Source organism: Pseudophryne corroboree, chromosome 6 (assembly GCF_028390025.1).
Source record: "Pseudophryne corroboree isolate aPseCor3 chromosome 6, aPseCor3.hap2, whole genome shotgun sequence".
NCBI lineage: Eukaryota > Metazoa > Chordata > Amphibia > Anura > Myobatrachidae > Pseudophryne > Pseudophryne corroboree.
This window is the reverse complement of record NC_086449.1, coordinates 262420074-262438664: the sequence shown is the minus strand read 5'-3', so window position 1 is coordinate 262438664 and position 18591 is coordinate 262420074. Positions and strand designations below refer to the sequence as shown.

General features: G+C 46.5%; 1 protein-coding gene across 3 annotated transcripts in view; it reads right to left on the bottom strand.

Moving 5' to 3' along the window:
* BNC1 (basonuclin zinc finger protein 1) overlaps positions 1 to 18002 on the bottom strand; it is a 281309-nt gene extending 263307 nt beyond the window's left edge. Inside the window, exon 1 of one of the 3 annotated variants that reach the window (XM_063925954.1) lies at positions 17609 to 18002. In XM_063925954.1, the coding sequence (XP_063782024.1) occupies positions 17609 to 17814 (206 nt within the window). In that variant the 5' untranslated portion in view covers positions 17815 to 18002. The other 2 variants (XM_063925956.1, XM_063925958.1) reach the window with 2 other exon arrangements.
* Between the last annotated feature and the right edge of the window lie 589 nt (positions 18003 to 18591).

Sequence of the window (18591 nt, the reverse complement as noted above, 5' to 3'; positions counted from 1 at the left end):
GGCTGACGGGCAGCCCAGGCTCTTTTGGGCTTCGGCTTACCAGGTTTAGAAGTGCGGGCCTGCTTGTTGTACGCCTGACCTTTTGCTTTAACTGAAGGACGAAAGGGGCGAAAGGAAGTACCTTTAGCCTTCGACACAGAAGGAGCGGTAATTGGCAGACAGGCGGTTTTGGCAGTAGCCAAATCAGCCACTATCTTATTTAAGTCCTCCTCAAACAGAATATCTCCCTTGAAAGGGAGTACCTCCAGGGTTTTTCTAGAGTCCAGATCCACAGACCAGGATCTCAGCCACAATATCCGGCGAGCCAGGACTGATGTAGTAGAGGCCTTGGCTGCTAGGATACCGGCATCAGAAGCCGCCTCTTTAATATAGTGAGAAGCTGTGACAATATATGACAAGCATTGTCAGAAGAGATTTCAGCTTCTAACTCCAAGGCCCATGCTTCAATAGCCTCTGCAGCCCATGTTGCTGCAATAGTGGGCCTTTGTGCAGCACCCGTGAGGGTGTAAATCGCTTTCAGACAACCCTCCACACGTTTATCCGTAGGCTCTTTTAGAGACGTGACGGTAGTGACAGGTAGAGCTGAGGAAACCACCATCCTAGCCACATGCGAGTCTACTGGAGGAGGCGTTTCCCAATTTTTAGACAGCTCTGGCGCGAGGGGATAGCGAGCCAGCATCTTCTTTTGAGGCACAAACTTCTTTCCCAGGTTTCCCCAGGGTTCCTGACGTATATCCACTAAGTAGTCAGAGTGAGGTAAAACTTGTTTAACCACCTTCTGACTCTTGAACCTATCTGGTTTCTTAGGAGGGGCGGATGGCTCGGGATCATCCGTAATCTGTAAAATGAACTTAATAGCCTCCAAAAGATCAGGAACATCCACATGTGAACTACCCACCCCATCAGCAGTATCTGTGTCAGAATCTGTGGGGTCAGTGTAAGCGCCATCTTCATCAGATGAGGTGTCAGTGACAGCAGTGAATTGTGAGGAGATAAGAGCTCGCTTAGAGGACCCCTTGGTCTTAGGTGAGCGAGGGTCAGACTTTTTAGTAGTCAAGGACTGGTTCAACGTCTTCAATTGAGCAGATAAATTGTCCGCCCAAGGCGGGTTAGCTGCGGGGAACACATACGGTTGCACCGGCATAGGAGGTCCCATAGGGGGTGTTAGTTTAGTAACTAGCGTATGTAGAAGCGTGGAGAAAGTAGCCCACGGTGAGTCATTATGTACCCCCGTTGCCACAGTCCCACTGGGGGGCAAGGAGCCCCCAGAACCAGAGTCCACAGCTGCTATAGTCTCCTCATAGGGGTCTGTGGCTTCAGCAACACCGGCAGTGTGTTCAGCCCCAGAACCGTTACCTTCAGAAGCAGACATGATATATACTTGCAGTATCAGGTAACACAGTACAATTGGCAGCAGCACAATACCTTTTACCCAAACCCCTGCGCAGTGTAGTCAGCACAAGCAGAGATACAGGAGAGATATGGTGACTAAAATCACAGAGAAAAAATAAGATTTTACTCACCGGTAAATCTATTTCTCGTAGTCCGTAGTGGATGCTGGGGACTCCGTAAGGACCATGGGGAATAGACGGGCTCCGCAGGAGACTGGGCACTCTAAAGAAAGATTTAGGACTATCTGGTGTGCACTGGCTCCTCCCCCTATGACCCTCCTCCAAGCCTCAGTTAGGAACTGTGCCCGGAAGAGCTGACACAATAAGGAAGGATTTTGAATCCCGGGTAAGACTCATACCAGCCATACCAATCACACCATATAACACGTGATAGGAACCCCGGTTAACAGTATGATAACAATTGGAGCCTCTGAAGAGATGGCTCACAACAAAACCCGATTTTTGTAACAATAACTATGTACAAGTATTGCAGACAATCCGCACTTGGGATGGGCGCCCAGCATCCACTACGGACTACGAGAAATAGATTTACCGGTGAGTAAAATCTTATTTTCTCTGACGTCCTAGTGGATGCTGGGGACTCCGTAAGGACCATGGGGATTATACCAAAGCTCCCAAACGGGCGGGAGAGTGCGGATGACTCTGCAGCACCGAATGAGAGAACTCCAGGTCCTCCCCAGCCAGGGAATCAAATTTGTAGAATTTAGCAAACGTGTTTGCCCCTGACCAAGTAGCTGCTCGGCAAAGTTGTAAAGCCGAGACCCCTCGGGCAGCCGCCCAAGATGAGCCCACCTTCCTTGTGGAATGGGCTTTTATTGATTTAGGCTGCGGTAATCCTACCGCAGAATGCGCCAGCTGAATAGTGCTACAAATCCAGCGCGCAATAGACTGCTTAGAAGCAGGAGCACCCAGCTTGTTGGGTGCATACAAGATAAACAGCGAGTCAGTTTTTCTGACTCCAGCTGTCCTGGAAACATAAATTTTCAGGGCCCTGACTACGTCCAGCAACTTGGAATCCTCCAAGTCCCTAGTAGCCGCAGGCACCACAATAGGTTGGTTCAAGTGAAAAGCTGAGACCACCTTCGGGAGAAACTGAGGACGAGTCCTCAATTCTGCCCTATCCATCTGGAAAATCAGATAAGGGCTTTTACAAGACAAAGCCGCCAATTCTGAAACCCGCCTGGCCGAAGCCAGGGCCAACAGTATGACCACTTTCCACGTGAGATATTTTAATTCCACAGTCTTAAGTGGTTCGAACCAATGTGATTTCAGGAATGCCAAAACCACATTGAGACCCCAAGGTGCCACTGGGGGCACAAAAGGAGGCTGAATATGCAGAACTCGTTTGACAAAAGTCTGAACTTCAGGCAGTGAAGCCAGTTCTTTCTGGAAGAAAATCGACAGAGCCGAAATCTGGACCTTGATGGACCCCAATTTGAGGCCCAACGTCACCCCTGCTTGCAGGAAGTGTTGGAATCGACCCAGTTGAAATTCCTCCTTCGCGGCCTTCATGGCCTCACACCAAGCAACATATTTCTGCCAAATGCGGTAATAATGTCTTGCGGTGACATCCTTCCTGGCTTTGATCAGGGTAGGGATGACTTCCTCCGGAATACCCTTTTCCTTTAGGATCCGGTGTTCAACCGCCATGCCGTCAAACGCAGCCGCGGTAAGTCTTGGAACAGACAGGGTCCCTGCTGCAGCAGGTCTTGTCTGAGCGGCAGAGGCCAAGGGTCCTCTGCCAGCATCTCTTGAAGTTCCGGGTACCAAGCTCTTCTTGGCCAATCCGGAACCACGAGTATGGTTTTCACTCCTCGCATTCTTATTATTCTCAGTACCCTGGGTATGAGAGGTAGAGGAGGAAACACATAAACCGACTGGTACACCCACGGTGTCACTAGAGCGTCCACAGCGATCGCCTGAGGGTCCCTTGACCTGGCGCAATATCATTTCAACTTTTTGTTGAGGCGGGACGCCATCATGTCCACCCGTGGTCATTCCCAACGGTTTACCCGCATTTGGAAAATTCTGGAAGAAGTCCCCATTCTCCCGGGTGTAGGTCGCCCATCGGAGAATCCTTGTGGCTTCTGCCATCGCCATCCTGCTTCTTGTGCCACCCTGTCTGTTTACATGGGCGACCGCCGTGATGTTGTCTGATTGGATCAGTACCGGCTGGTTCTGAAGCAGGGGCCTTGCTTGGCTTAGGGCACTGTAAATGGCCCTTAGCTCCAGAATAATTATGTGAAGCGAAATCTCCTTGGAAATTTCTTCCCTGTGTGACTGCACCCCAGCCCCGAAGGCTGGCCTCCGTGGTCACCAGGACCCACTCCTGTATTCCGAATCTGCGGCCCTCTAGTAGATGAGCCCTCTGCAGCCGCCACAGCAGCGACACCCTGTTTCTTGCCGACAGGGTTATCCGCTGTTGTATCTGTAGATGGGACCCGGACCATTTGTCCCACAGGTCCCACTGGAACGTCCTTGCGTGGAACCTTCCGAATGGAATTATGCTTCGTACGAAGCTACCATTTTTTTTCAGGACTAGTGTACTTCCACTGGAAGAAACACTCTTATCTGGTCTTTGTCCAGAATCATTCCCAGGAACAGAAGACGTGTCGTCGGGACCAGCTGTGACTTTGGAATATTGAGAATCCAGTCGCGCTGTTGTAGCACTTCCCGAGAGAGTGCTACCCCCACTACCAACTGTTCTTTGGACCTCGCCTTTATCAGGAGATCGTCCAAGTACGGGATAATAAAAACTTCCTTCTTGCGAAGGAGTATCATCATTTCAGCCATTACCTTGGTAAAGACCTTCGGTGCCGTGGACAACTCCAACGGCAGCGTCTGGAACTGATAGTGACAGTCCTGTACCACACATCTGAGGTACTCCTGGTGAGGAGGGTAAATGGGGACATGCAGGTACGCATCCTTGATGTCCAGGGAGACCCTGTAATCCCCCTCGTCCAGGCTCGTAATAACCGCCCTGAGCGATTCCATCTCGAACTTGAATCTTCTGATATAAAAGTTCAAGTATTTTAATTTTAAGATGGGTCTCACCGAACCGTTCTGTTTCGGTAACACAACCATTGTGGAATAGTAACCCCTTCCTTGCTGAAGGAGGGGCACCTTGACAATCACTTGTTGTGATTATAGTGTTGAATAGCCACCAACACCGCCTCCCTGGCAGAGGGAGGTGCCGGTAAGGCAGATTTTAGGAAACGGAGGGGGGAAGAACGTCTCGAACTCCAGCCTGTACCCCTGAGATACTACTTGAAGGACCCAGGGATCCATGTGAGAGAGCCCACTGGGCGCTGAAATTTCTGAGACGGGCCCCCACCGTACCCGGGTCCGCCTGAGCAGCCCCAGCGTCATGCTGTGGACTTACCGGACGCAGGGAGGACTTCTGCTCTTGGGAACTAGCTGTGTGCTGCAGCTTTTTCCTCTACCTTTGCCTCTCGGCAGAAAGGATGAGCCTCTAGCCCTCTTGCTTTTCTGGGGCCGAAAGGACTGTACTTGATGATACGGTGCTTTCTTTTGTTTTGGGGTAGCCTGTGGCAAAAAAGTCGATTTCCCAGCAGTAGCTGTGGAAACGAGGTCTGAAAGACCATCCCCAAACAGTTTTACCCCCTTATAGGGCAAAACTTCCATGTGCCGATTCGAGTCGGCATCGCCTGACCATTGCCGAGTCCATAACCCCCGTCTGGCGGCAATGGACCTAGCGCTTATTTTTGATGCCAGCCGGCAAATATCCCTCTGTGCATCACGCATGTATAAGACCACGTCTTTTATATGCTCTATTGTCAGCAAAATATTGTCCCTATCCATAGTTATTTTCTGACAGGGAATCTGACCACGCAGCGGGAGCACTGCACATCCATGCCGAAGCAATGGCTGGTCGCAATATAATGCCCGAGTGTGTGACTATATCTTTCAGGGTAACCCCCTGCTTTTTATCAGCAGGTTCCTTCAGGGCGGCCGTATCCGGAGACGGTAGTGCCACCTTTTCTGATAAGCGTGTAAGCGCTGTATCTACCCTATGGGGTGTTTCCCAACGTGACCTATCCTCTGGCGGGAAAGGGTACGCTGCCAATAACCGTTTAGAAATTATCAATTTCTTACCGGGGGAAGACCACGCTTCCTCACACACCTCATTTAATTTCTCAGATGCAGGAAAAACTACTGGTAGTTTTCTCTCACCAAACATAATACCCTTTTATGTGGTACCTGGGGTATTATCATAAATGTGTAATACATTTTTCATTGCCTCAATCATGTAACGGGTGGACCTATTTGGAGGGTACACTAGTCTCATCGTCGTCGACACTGGAGTCGGTATCCGTGTCGACATCTGTTTCTGCCATCTGAGGTAGCGGGCGTTTTTAGAGCCCCCCATGACATTTGAGACGCTGGAACAGGCACAAGCTGAGTAGCCGGCTGTTCTGTGTCATCGACCTTTTGTGTAAGGAGTTGACACTTTCACGTAATCCTTCCATAAGTCCAACCACACCGGTGTCGATCCCGCAGGGGGTGACATCACATTGACAGGCATTCGCTCCGCCTCCACATCATTATCCTCCTCATACATGTCGACACAGCCGTACCGACACACAGCACACACACAGGGAATGCTCTGACAGAGGACAGGACCCCACAAAGCCCTTTGGGGAGACAGAGGGAGAGTATGCCAGCACACACCAGGGCGCTATATATCACATATAAAGAGTGTTTTCCCTTATAGCTGCCTATATATATTGTATACTGCGCCCAAATTGTGCCCCCCCTCTCTTTTTAACCCTTTCTGTAGTGTATTGACTGCAGGGGAGAGTCAGGGAGCTTCCCTCCAACGGAGCTGTGAGGGAAAAATGGCGCCAGTGTGCTGAAGGAGATAGCTCCGCCCCTTTTTCGCAGACTTTCTCCCGCATTTTTATGGATTCTGGCAGGGGTTAAAAAGCACCTATATAGCCTCTGGGGCTATATATGGTGCCAGTTTGCCAGCCAAGGTGTCAGTATTGCTGCTCAGGGCGCCCCCCCCAGCGCCCTGCACCCATCAGTGACCGGAGTGTGAGGTGTGCATGAGGAGCAATGGCGCACAGCTGCAGTGCTGTGCGCTACCTTGGAGAAGACAGAAGTCTTCAGCCGCCGATTTTCCGGACCACCTTCTTGCTTCTGGCTCTGTAAGGGGGACGGCGGCGCGGCTCCGGGAACGGACGACGAGGTCGGGTCCTGTGTTCGATCCCTCTGGAGCTAATGGTGTCCAGTAGCCTAAGAAGCCCAAGCTACCACCACTTAGGTAGGTTCACTTCTTCTCCCCTTAGTCCCTCGATGCAGTGAGCCTGTTGCCAGCAGGTCTCACTGAAAATAAAAAACCTAACAAACACTTTCTTCCTAGGAGCTCAGGAGAGCCCCTAGTGTGCATCCAGCTCAGCCGGGCACAGAAATCTAACTGAGGCTTGGAGGAGGGTCATAGGGGGAGGAGCCAGTGCACACCAGATAGTCCTAAATCTTTCTTTAGAGTGCCCAGTCTCCTGCGGAGCCCGTCTATTCCCCATGGTCCTTACGGAGTCCCCAGCATCCACTAGGACGTCAGAGAAATACGTATTAGTGTATATCTTGTGAAAATCCTATATAATTATAAAACCTGACGCACCAAGCCCCCTCAGGTTATAGAATATAGGGATAGCAAGTTGAGTGAGAGACATGAAATGGAAACCACTCAGCAAGCTAATGCACACACATATAGTCACATGTAAACAATGCAGAGACTATTACTAACAATAATACTGCACTGGACCAGCTTATATAGCTATGTAGTCAATAGATATAACACTGCACAGTAAGTACTGGATGTATATCACAGGGTACTTGTACCAGAGAACCCTGACTAAATGCACTCTTTCTTAACCAACACTGTCTAATTGACATGTAGAATACTTAAGTGTCATGTAAAGTCACAGCGCTGACAACCAGGCGGCTTTACACAGGAGGATTTGCCCAAGCAGTCCCAGGAACAGTGTAGCTGAGAGAAATGGCGCCCAGACACTGACAGGGAGTGAGGGAGAGACAGATATGCAGCTCCAGGGCGGGAACATTTGCTGGAAATGGCGCCCTGGGGTTGGGGGAGGGGCTCCAGGTCTAAGCATTATCCCCCTGCTGGCAAAACCACCAGGTACTGTGGGCTACTAGTAAAACGGTTTTAAGGGAAAACCTGACCTGCACCCATGCCCTGATGATCTAGTGAGATCGCCTGTACTGCCACAGTGTCCACCGCCAGCGCGCGCGGCCCGCCTCCCACTAACCGCGCCGGATAGCGATAAAGTACGGGTCCCGCGAGCGGGACCCACTCACCACCTCCCGAAGCGCGGCCACGCAATCCCGAAGAGCCCCCGTCGTGTGTGCCTGACTGTAGAAGAAAACCGGAGCCTCCTGCTGTAGTTACCCGGCAACCAGGGCTCGGGAGTGTACAGCGCCGCTGGGGAGAGATGGAGCTGCAGCAGTGAATGTCACTAGACATGTACACACTGCTGCATCCCTTGAAGTCTTCACTTTTCTTCTCAAAAAGCTCTTCTTAGGGCTGGCCAGAGCAGCCCCTCTGTTATGTGCCTGATATCTGCGGCACCAACTACAAAACTGAGCTCCTGTGCAGGGAGGCGGGGTTATAGAGGAGGCAGCGCTGTGCATTCTGGGAACATTCAAAGCTTTTGAGCCTGTTGGTGCCTCGGATCAAGATCCTACTCTACACCCCTATGGCGTGAATTTGACCGTTTTTTAATTCAACACAATTCACAGTCAGACAGACACCCTGCCGCCGGGACCCGAATTCGACATATTCAATAAAAAACGGATTCGACAGTCCCGCTGTCGAAAAACGGACCAATTGACGGATAGTGTGCGTCCTGGATTCGACTTTTTCGACGGCACAAAAGTATTTAAAAAAAAAACAGAAAAAAATTTCGTGGGGTCCCCCCTCCTAAGCATAACCAGCCTCGGGCTCTATGAGCCGGTCCTGGTTGTAAAAATACGGGAGGGAAATTGACAGGGGATCCCCCGTATTTTTACAACCAGCACCGGGCTCGGCGTCTGGTCCTGGTGCAAAAAATACGGGGGACAAAAAGCGTAGGAGTCCCCCGTATTTTTAACACCAGCACCGGGCTCCACTAGTCAGAGAGATAATGCCACAGCCGGGGAACACTTTTATATCGGTCCCTGCGGCCCTGGCATTAAATCACTAACTAGTCACCCCTGGCCGGGTACCCTGGAGGAGTGGGGACCCCTTAAATCAAGGGGTCCCCCCCTCCAGCCACCCAGGGGTGAAGACTGAGGCTGTCCCCCCCATCCAAGGGCTGCGGATGGGGGGCTGATAGCCTTGTGTCAAATAATATTGTTTTTGTAGCAGAACTACAAGTCCCAGCAAGCCTCCCCCGCAAGCTGGTACTTGGAGAATCACAAGTACCAGCATGCGGGGGGGAAACGGGCCCGCTGGTACCTGTAGTTCTACTGCAAAAAAAATCCAAATAAAAACAGTACACGCACACCGTGAAAGTAAAACTTTATTACATACATGCATACCGACACACACATACTTACCTATGTTGACACGAGACTCGGTCCACTTCTCCAAGTAGAATCCACGGGATACCTGAAAATAAAATTATACTCACCATAATCCAGTGTAGATCTGTCCTCTTCTTTTTTGTAATCCACGTACTTGGCAAAAAAACACACCGCATTACCCGGACCACGCACTGAAAGGGGTCCCATGTTTACACATGGGAGCCCTTTCCCCAAATGCCGGGACCCCTCCCCCCCCCACCCCCCTTGCCCTGCACCCTGCTGTGCAATGTGTTATGGAGAGCATGTTCACGCAGCGTTCCCGTTCGCTGCGCGGCACTTTACGCCATCATGATGACCGGAGATCCCTCTCTGCAGACCTCCAGTAATATAACTCACCAGTCTTCTGACTTCTGGCACTGTTAGGGGGGTGACGGCATGCTGTGGGAGTGAGCGCATAGCCGCAGCTAGTGTTCAGTACCCTTCAGGAGCTAATGGTGTCCTGTCAGCAGAGGCAGAGCCATGAAACTCTTTAGGAAGTTGGTTCCTACTTCTTCCCCCTAAGTACCACGAAGCAGGGAGTCTGTTGCCAGCAGTCTCCCTGAAAATAAAAAACCTAACATAAAGTCTTTTAGTGAAACTCAGTAGAGCTCCACTAGAGTGCGACCAGTCTGCATGGGCACATTTTCTAAAGTGAGGTCTGGAGGAGGGGCATAGAGGGAGGAGCCAGTTCACACGCTGAAAAAGTCTTAAAGTGCCCATGGCTTCTGCGGAACAGTCTATACCCCATGGTACTGAAGTGGACCCCAGCATCATCTAGGACGTATGAGAAAAAAAAACACTAAAAAGGGTAGAATTCAATTGGGTTTATGGGTTGCTCCGATCAGATTCCTATTAGCCGCAGCAGACACATTTTAGCTTGCAACCCCCAGAGATGGTGAGCTGAAATGCATGAAATGTTGGCTGTTTGGGAGCTCAAACAGCACTTTTCCCATCATGCCCATTAGTTTAGTCTGGTTTGGCTTGATAATTAAAGGGCGCCCAAGACAATTGAATTGCATCAATGGGCGCCAATTAATTAACGCGGCTTACAAATCAACTGACTTGCTCCTTGTGGCCAGAGACCTATTACACACAATAAACTGCATGTTTGAAATTTTCTAAATGGACAAATCGGCACAATAGAGGTGTACTCCTACATCCTTGCTGCACTCACACTAAACAGCCCTTCAAGTTGTGTCATGCCATGGTGGGACTCGGTAGCAACGAGCGTCTTCTTTTGCGTTTTTTCCTGCGAAAATGCGACTAATGCTGGGCATACACTATACAATTATCAGATCTGACTGGTTGGAAGAAAAAAAAAATCTGATAATGGATGAGAGCAAATTACAATTGAACATTTGCTCCCCAACACTGGAAAATGGACAAAACCTGTTATTCAGACAAATTAGTTAAATCACAGATTTCAACAGTTTGTATGAACAACAGTTTTTATCCGTTTTCCAATACATGGGAGCAATTGGTCAGTTGCTCTCATCAATTGCCAGATTTCCATTCCAACCAGCCAGATCTGGCAGAATATCTGCCAGATAATTGTATAGTGTATGCCCAACATTAGTCGCAAAATAATGCAATGGGACGCACGAGCAGTACTACTGAGTCACACGGCTGCCAGGTGTTGTGTAATGCGACTTGTAACACACGGAACAAAGATGTAAGAGACACATCTGTAGGTGTCATATACTGCAAATGTATAGGTAATGTGTTTAACCTGGTATATTCAGAGCCCTGTGCATATTGGGTGCACTTATGAGGAATGTTTAAGCCAGAGGTTCTCAAACGCGGTCCTCAAGGCATCCCAATGGTCCAGGTCTTAAGTTTATCCATACTTGGCCACAGGTGACTTAATTAGCACCTCAGTCAATTTGATTTAACCATCTGTGCAGAGCCAAGGATATACCTAAAAACTGGAAAACCTGGACCGTTGGGGTGTCTTGAGGACTGCATTTGGGAACCTCTGGTTTGAGGTATACCATTTTAAAAGGCTTTGACCATTAAGGAACAAACTGCCCTTGGGTCATTCTCACATAGGAATTTGTATGTTAATGACCCTGGCACCTGCAATATATTTGAGATGCAGTCCATGCGAGTATTCTTGTGTCGATGTGTAACGTTTACAGAGACAAACAGGAGAAGAGACTATTTGTTTTTTTTAAAAATCTCCTGTGTGTGGGACTTTCTATGAATACAATCTAAGAGACAATATAGGCTAATGCTAAATCAGATTGAGCTTGAAAAAGCGAACTGGTTTGGGTTACATATATGAAAGGGAAGTAGGAAATTGCTTCATCCAGTTTTTTAACTCCTTTTGAAATGTAATATGTATTTATTTGTATTTTGTGAGAGAGCATGATTGGTTAAAAAGACCACAGGGCAGAACTAGCTCCTGTGGTACTGTGTGTAGGAACAGGATAAAAATTAGGCATGGGAGCCCTATGCAGAGATATCCTCTGACTGAGAGGAGATATACATTCTGTGACATCAAGAAGTATAGAACAGCTGTAACATCTGTATGCCCATTGCAAAAAGGGAGGAGTCTTTATTAAGACTACTGAAGCAATAAACATCTTGCCTGCAAGACGACAAACAGGAATGCGACACATGCAGTTCCGTTCCCCAACTGTTGTGGGTTGAGCCCAGCAGCTCCAAGTTCAGCCCTCTGCCAGCTACCATGCAGGACCTGGTCCTGGTCAGTTACCAGTGGGAGTCAATCGACACAAGTCAGGAGGTGTGGCAGCAGCGTATTCACACATACACAGAAGAAAGCAGTTCCAGGTGCTGGTGGGAGGAGCCTGTTGGTGGCAGCAAAATACCCACCCACTGCGCAGTGGATGGAATCAGTAACCAGCAGTTGCCGACAGTAAGAAAATCTCCTATTGGCCAGGTCCCGTGAGAACCAAAACCAATCTGTGATTGATTGGCTCGACAGAGAGGCGCATCCAGTCACACCCCCAAACTGTTTTATTGCCTTAAAAACGTAGTGATGGCAAAGTTCTTGTGTATGTAATTGTGCACAGGCCATATAAGGATTAATGGCTATAAAATTTGCAAAAGCTTAATTCGGCATTTAATCCAGTGTTTAGATTGTGAGAAGTTTATTGCTTACAGGCCGCTCTGTATATTTAATGTCAAATCAATATTATTGGAATGGAGTTTGTTATTTTAGGTCATTTAAAAAAAATTTTTTAGATAGAACTTGGATCTGCTTTACTTTTTCCCACTTATCTTTCATAATCTCTCCTCCAATTTTATTTTCCTAATTTGTCCCAGCAATGTTATTTTCTCCCATATTAGTCCTTGCAGCATTGCATAAATGCCTGATTATTCTGCCAATATTCTCATTCTGACATATATCTGCATAAAAAAACCTGCAGTTTTGACTTAAAAGAAACAACCCCTGCCTTTGCAAATGACTGTACAATGGTAGACTGTCAACAGTGCAAAGAAACATTACTCCCTCCGGTCTAGATAGCAGTGCTACCAGGGCGGCTCCCTGCCACTACAGAACTTCTTGCGACTAAACATGTGAGAAGTCATAATTAGAAATGCAGGAGGACGGAACGTGACAGGGCATGTCACCAGTAATGTTGCAAAATACCATTGACAGTGACTTACCATGTGACGGTGTAAAGATGCCGTCTGAGCATGCCAAGCCAGCGTTCCTTGTTTAAAATGCCACCTGGGGCAAAAAAGTTCTTTTGAGAACATTCAAATATTCATATATCTAACATAACTTAACACAGTAGTTTCTACAGAAGCTTGAAGTAATGCAGCTATGCAAAAAAAGGATACTCTTTACAAAAATGCATTTAATGGGAGTCAGTCAAACATTTTCTGTTACATTATTACTATGTTGTAGTAGAGTACAGTATATTTTGCGTACAGTACAGACTGCTTGATTAAAATACTGTTATTGGCCTATACACTGTTCATGAGGAGGTTACTTATGTACCATACACGGGGATTAGAAAGTCACTCTTATTGCTTCTGCAAAACTTGCTCAAAGTTCATAGCTTATTACTTATTGCTAGAGATATACTTTGTATTATATTACATATATATATTATATATTGGCTGTGTAACTGCATATACTCTAGACCAGGATATGGATGACGGTCATTAGGTCGACATGAGTTAGGTCGACATAAATTGTGTCGACCACGTTTGGTTGACATGCGTTAGGTCGACATGTACTAGGTCAACATGGAAAAAGGTCGACATTGAGTTTTTCACAATTTTTTTATTTTTTTATCTTTTTCATACTTAACGATCCACTTGGACTATAATCGGGAACGGTAACCTGTGCCTAGCAAAGCGGTAGCGGAACGAGGCACCTTGCCCGAAGCATGGCGAGCAAAGTGAGCCATGCGAGGGGACACGGTGCACTAATTGGGGTTCCCTGTCACTTTTCAAAGAAAATTACACCAAAATAAAGTAAAAAAACTCATGCCGACCTTTTTCCAGGTCGACCTAATGAACCACACCCCCAGGATATATAGTCATACTTGTATACTCTACAACAATGTACAGAAGACTTCCGAATTTCAAGGAGCTTGCGGCCGCCTGACAGCAGACTAGCTTCCCAGATCCTGCCACTTGTCAATGTGATGTGGGCAGGCTGACACAGTTAGCAGTAAATAGCATAATCATGTCCACGCCCCCAATAATGGCGGCATTGAGCAGTGGGGGATGCTGGCATGACTCATTGCACATAACTACCACTCACCCGGATGTTCCTTCCAGGATCTCCCAAAAAGGACACACTGAAAATGGGCAAGTATGATGTAGGTACAACAAATACTATACAGTAGTTGCAGCTGTTATCCCTGGAGCTTTTCTTCTTTACTTAGATTGACTTGTCAACTTTTCCTTGCACTAAAATAACAGGGGCGTTATCTGGGGCATAACAAAGGTGCATCGCCAGGTCCAATAGCAAAATTTGGGAAGGGGCAACTGAATACTCATCTAGCCTCTCAAGACAACGCTCTGCTCTGAAATGAAAAAGCATTTAGAAAGAAAGAGGAACTTAGAACAACCTCCATGTTGCCCCCTGAAAGAGCTGCCCTTTGCATGTACCTATATGGCAACTACAGCTTTGTAAAATGAATAATAGTATTAGGGGGCCCATTTATCAACGAGTGATAAAACTTGTGTGAATGAGAGAACTCGTTGCGTTTGATAGATGGTGCTCCAGACAATCAGCTCCTAACCGTCATGTGTTCAGCTCCTGTTATGTGTGTTGAAACATGTCAGGAGACGATTCGCCGCAGCACCATTTATCATATGCAACGAGTGTGATGAATGAGCACCTTGGTTTTGTGGGAATTTTTTTGTTAAAGGTGAACTTTGTAATTCCATTGCTGGATAGGTTCTATGGCAGGGAGGTCATATAAATGGTGTAAAAAAAACAACAAAGCCAATGTTTACCTTTTCCTTTATTAAAGTAAAAACACTGCTACTATCTGCCTGGAAATGAAATATGTATACTCGGCAATATGTAACCCATTATGTTTTTTACTGTTCTCAGACTTGTGCCCTCGGTGGGATGTGAGACTGCACCTTGAAAACCTCTGTATGGAATCTTGGATCCTTATGTTTTAAGGCATTATTTATGAAAGTTTCCCAATCCTGTTCTTTGTCAGGGTTGGGTTGTGAATGTGACCATTGTGCATTGGAATTCCTCTGCCACAGGCGGCAGGATGTTCCAATCAGGCACCAGCTGGGACATGCTGCAGTATTCCTACTAAGGTCACCCATATTAACCTCTTCTTAACCACAGACATGGGCAGAGTTACACTTCACTGCAAGTCTTCCTTGCAAACTCCAAACTTGCTATGGCTTGTTTAGTGGCACTAAATGTTCTGCAGGCCTGTGTGCTCTCAGGGTCTTTTGATTCACCAATGACACAGATCTGACCTAAGATTTAATATGATTTATAAAGCCATGCTCCAAAACCTGCAAATGTGCCCTGAAGATAAGCGGATGTTCCTCAGGAGTCATTGGCTTTGTTTTTTCTACAGTAACAGCATGGCTGATAAACAAAAACATCCAAAGCACTTACGTGTGTGCTCATCCTGTTCCCCAGCGATAGGCTGTGCTGGAATTGGGAGCTTCTAATACATGCCTAGGTTAATTGCGTGCTGAAGAGGAGAAGGCATATGTAAACCATAATGCCTGAAGTCCCTCAGTGCATTACAGAGTTAATGTTATAGGAATAGGCATGGCAATTAAAAGGCTTTTGACATAACACAGGTGGCTATAATCACAATACAGTTATTATCATCATGCAGTCAGGGATCACTGCATTCAGAATACTCGGTTATCTGCAAATTGCTGAACTAATACAATCAGAACTAATACATGCAGAAGAACACTTATTATGCAAACCGCGTCACATAATTTGCCCATTTATTTGCGTGGAAGTTTAGGGTTGTTCTAAACATACACATATCATTCACAATTGCAAAATAACTACACACACATTGTAAAGTGTATAACTAAAGGTCTTTTCTCCCAAATTATAAAAATGGATATATTGTTTATGTGGTGAAAAAGGATAGATAGATAGATAGATAGATAGATAGATAGATAGATAGATAGATAGATAGATAGATAGATAGATAGATAGATAGATAATACATTTACGACTATCTCTGTTTATTATTAGTCTTAATTATCTCTATTAGTTCTGCTTTGATGGAGTAACCTGCCTACAAAATTCTCCATTACACAAGTGTCAGAGGTATGCCGCTAACTAGACTGTTGGGAAAGGGGGGGGGGGGGGGGCAGGGATGGATGTGCATATTACACTGTATTATGATATACCTTTGCTAGTTGCGCACCGCTACAGAAAACAAGGACAAATTAGTGAGATTACTGGTTGTGATGTGCCTTCACCCGACCGTCCCAAGGCACTTTGCTGTCATCATAGAGAATCTAATTTCTCCCTTAGGACCATGTTTATCAAGAGAAATTTGCGAGATAATCACAAGTTTCATGCAACCCCGAATGTATCTAGGGGGGGGAAATCGCAGCTTTTGCGATTGCAGCAATCTCTGATCTCTGCTGCAACTGCATGTTTTTGCTCTCTAAGAGCAGTCCCCATGGGTCGGCTCTCTGCTTCCATCTCTTTGCATCTCTTTGCCAGGATGGAATCTTAGTGGAGTCCATTTCCCACCAAGAGAAATATGAAAATTCGAGTGAAAATTGACATGATAATTACTCATCACAACTGCGCATTCAGATACATAGGCCGGTTACAGTCACGTTGTACATAAATAAGCCATCTCATCCTATAAACCTGTGGTTCCCAACCAAAGGGACACAGTTCCATTCTTAGTGTATCACAATTTACAGGTCTTGGGGAAAAATCTCATAAAAGGAAGGTAGCAATGTGGAAGCTATCCAAAAATGATTTTTATTGAAAATATTTTTTTTTCCATTTATTAGAATACTGGGTGTAGCGGCCTTAGGGGAAAAAAGAAACATTTTTTTTTTTTTTTTTACAGTAGCAGTATATGGAATAAAAGACAGTTCTGTTGCTTTAACCCTTATTAGAGCTGCATCTTTATTCTTTTCCATCAAGAAATTAGTATTTAATTAATTATCTACATTTTGGCATCCTCCAAAGCCTACTGCCTGGGAGCAGCCTCAATTGTCATCATTTTATGTACAACTCTTGTACTACAGTAATAACAACCATTCCCCGGAAAAGCCGGTGTGGGAAAATTCACAAGGAATACTCGCAGGCTTTTAAAATTGAGCAATGAATTGTATGGTCTATCCCTATAATGCTTTCTCTCTAATGAGCACAACAGACACATATGACCTACTGACATGCTACCTACCTACCAACATTCCCAGCTGCAATATAGGGACATTACAGGCCACGCCCTCAATCCATGTCCCAATACACTCATCTCAAACCAATTCCAGTTGGGACACAGCCATGCCCTTTCTGGCTTCTAAAGTTGGGGTTTTCCCACAGAAATCCGAGGCCTGAGGCGACCAGTGATAAGATCTCTCCTCTTTCCTTATACAAAACAACAAACATTTGTTCTGTATGAAAACAGGCAGACATTGCCACTTTACTGATCAAAGGCTCTGCCAAAACAGTGCTACGTCTATTGTTTTGTTGCCCCAACCCCCTGCAGTCCAGGTAAGGTATGTACAGAGGGATCAGTACCTGTACAGGTACCTCAGCTTTGCTGCTGCTGCTGCATTACAAGCACAGCCCTGCCTCCAAGTGACACATCAGCACACATGCATAACAGGTGTCATAGAGCTCTGCTTAAAACCCAGTTTGCATGATTTTGTCAGTCACCATTGTCAGTTTCCTAGCTGTATAATAACAACACATTGAATGCAATTTAACAAACAAACAAAACATAATCTGTCATAGGTCAGCAGCAAGTGACTTCATTTATACTGAACAGTTATGCAGTGCTTCTGTCTGTACTTACATCACAATACATGATTATCTCCCACATGCACATTAGTCTGTGTGTTGGCTTTGCAGCTATGACCCCAGGGTGCATGGATCACAGAAGCTGGCTGACCAGCAGCAGCACCAGGCCCTGATCACTTCTTACCTCCACCAGTCTGTAGGGTGACTGCGAGTGCACACCCGAGCTCCTAGCAGGTCTTGCTCTGCCCTCCTACCTGCAGGAGGCCCAGCACATGCTCTCATCAGCAGATATTGGCCTCCACTGTGAGGGAAAGGTGTTGTGTGACAAGTTGATTGTCGCCCCATCATCATGTCACTGCCTCTCAGTTCATTAGCCACTAATCTGCTCATCAGCTCCGCCCCCAGGCCGGGGTAAGAGCAGCCCAGCACCTGGGAACAGCTCCACTACATTGTTTCTCTTGTTCCTCCAGGATGGACGTGAGAAGCTGCGAGTAACCAGAAACACACTGCAACCACCCAGTTTCCCGCAGCCCATGTGCAAAGTACAAAAGGTGCAATAAAATAGCAACTTGCATCACTGGGCCACCACTTTCCTGTAGACTTCCACCTTGTTCCCATGAAATGAAATCATCCTTATAACGCCAAATTTACCCAAATGTTCCTATAATAACAAAACAAAACAAAATCTCATGTAAAGTAGTTGCAGATGCTGGACCCAATGTGACAATACACAAGTCACTTCAATGGAAGGCCTTAACCCTGTCAGAGCACTATAGTTAACACAGAGTGTGTCTGATGAAACTGCTTTGGGACATGAAAGATAAGGAAAGCAGGAAGAGAGACTAGGTGTGTGATACAGAAGATATTGTAAAGGTCAACAGCATTAGGGTTGACAGTCAAAAGGTCAACAGGGTCAAAACATCGACATACGAAAGGGTGACATAAAAAAAAGTAGATTTTTTTTGTTATTTTGCACTTTTAAACATATTTCACCCAAATTTGTGACATGTGTCCCCTCACATGCTCGCTTCGCTCGTCACGCTTCTGGCACGGTTGATAAAGGTAATCATTTTTGACATATATAGTAAATGCAGCAAAAGCTGTAAAAACATGAAAAAGCCCTAAAATACACTTGTCGACCATATCTCAACATTTTTCATGTCAACC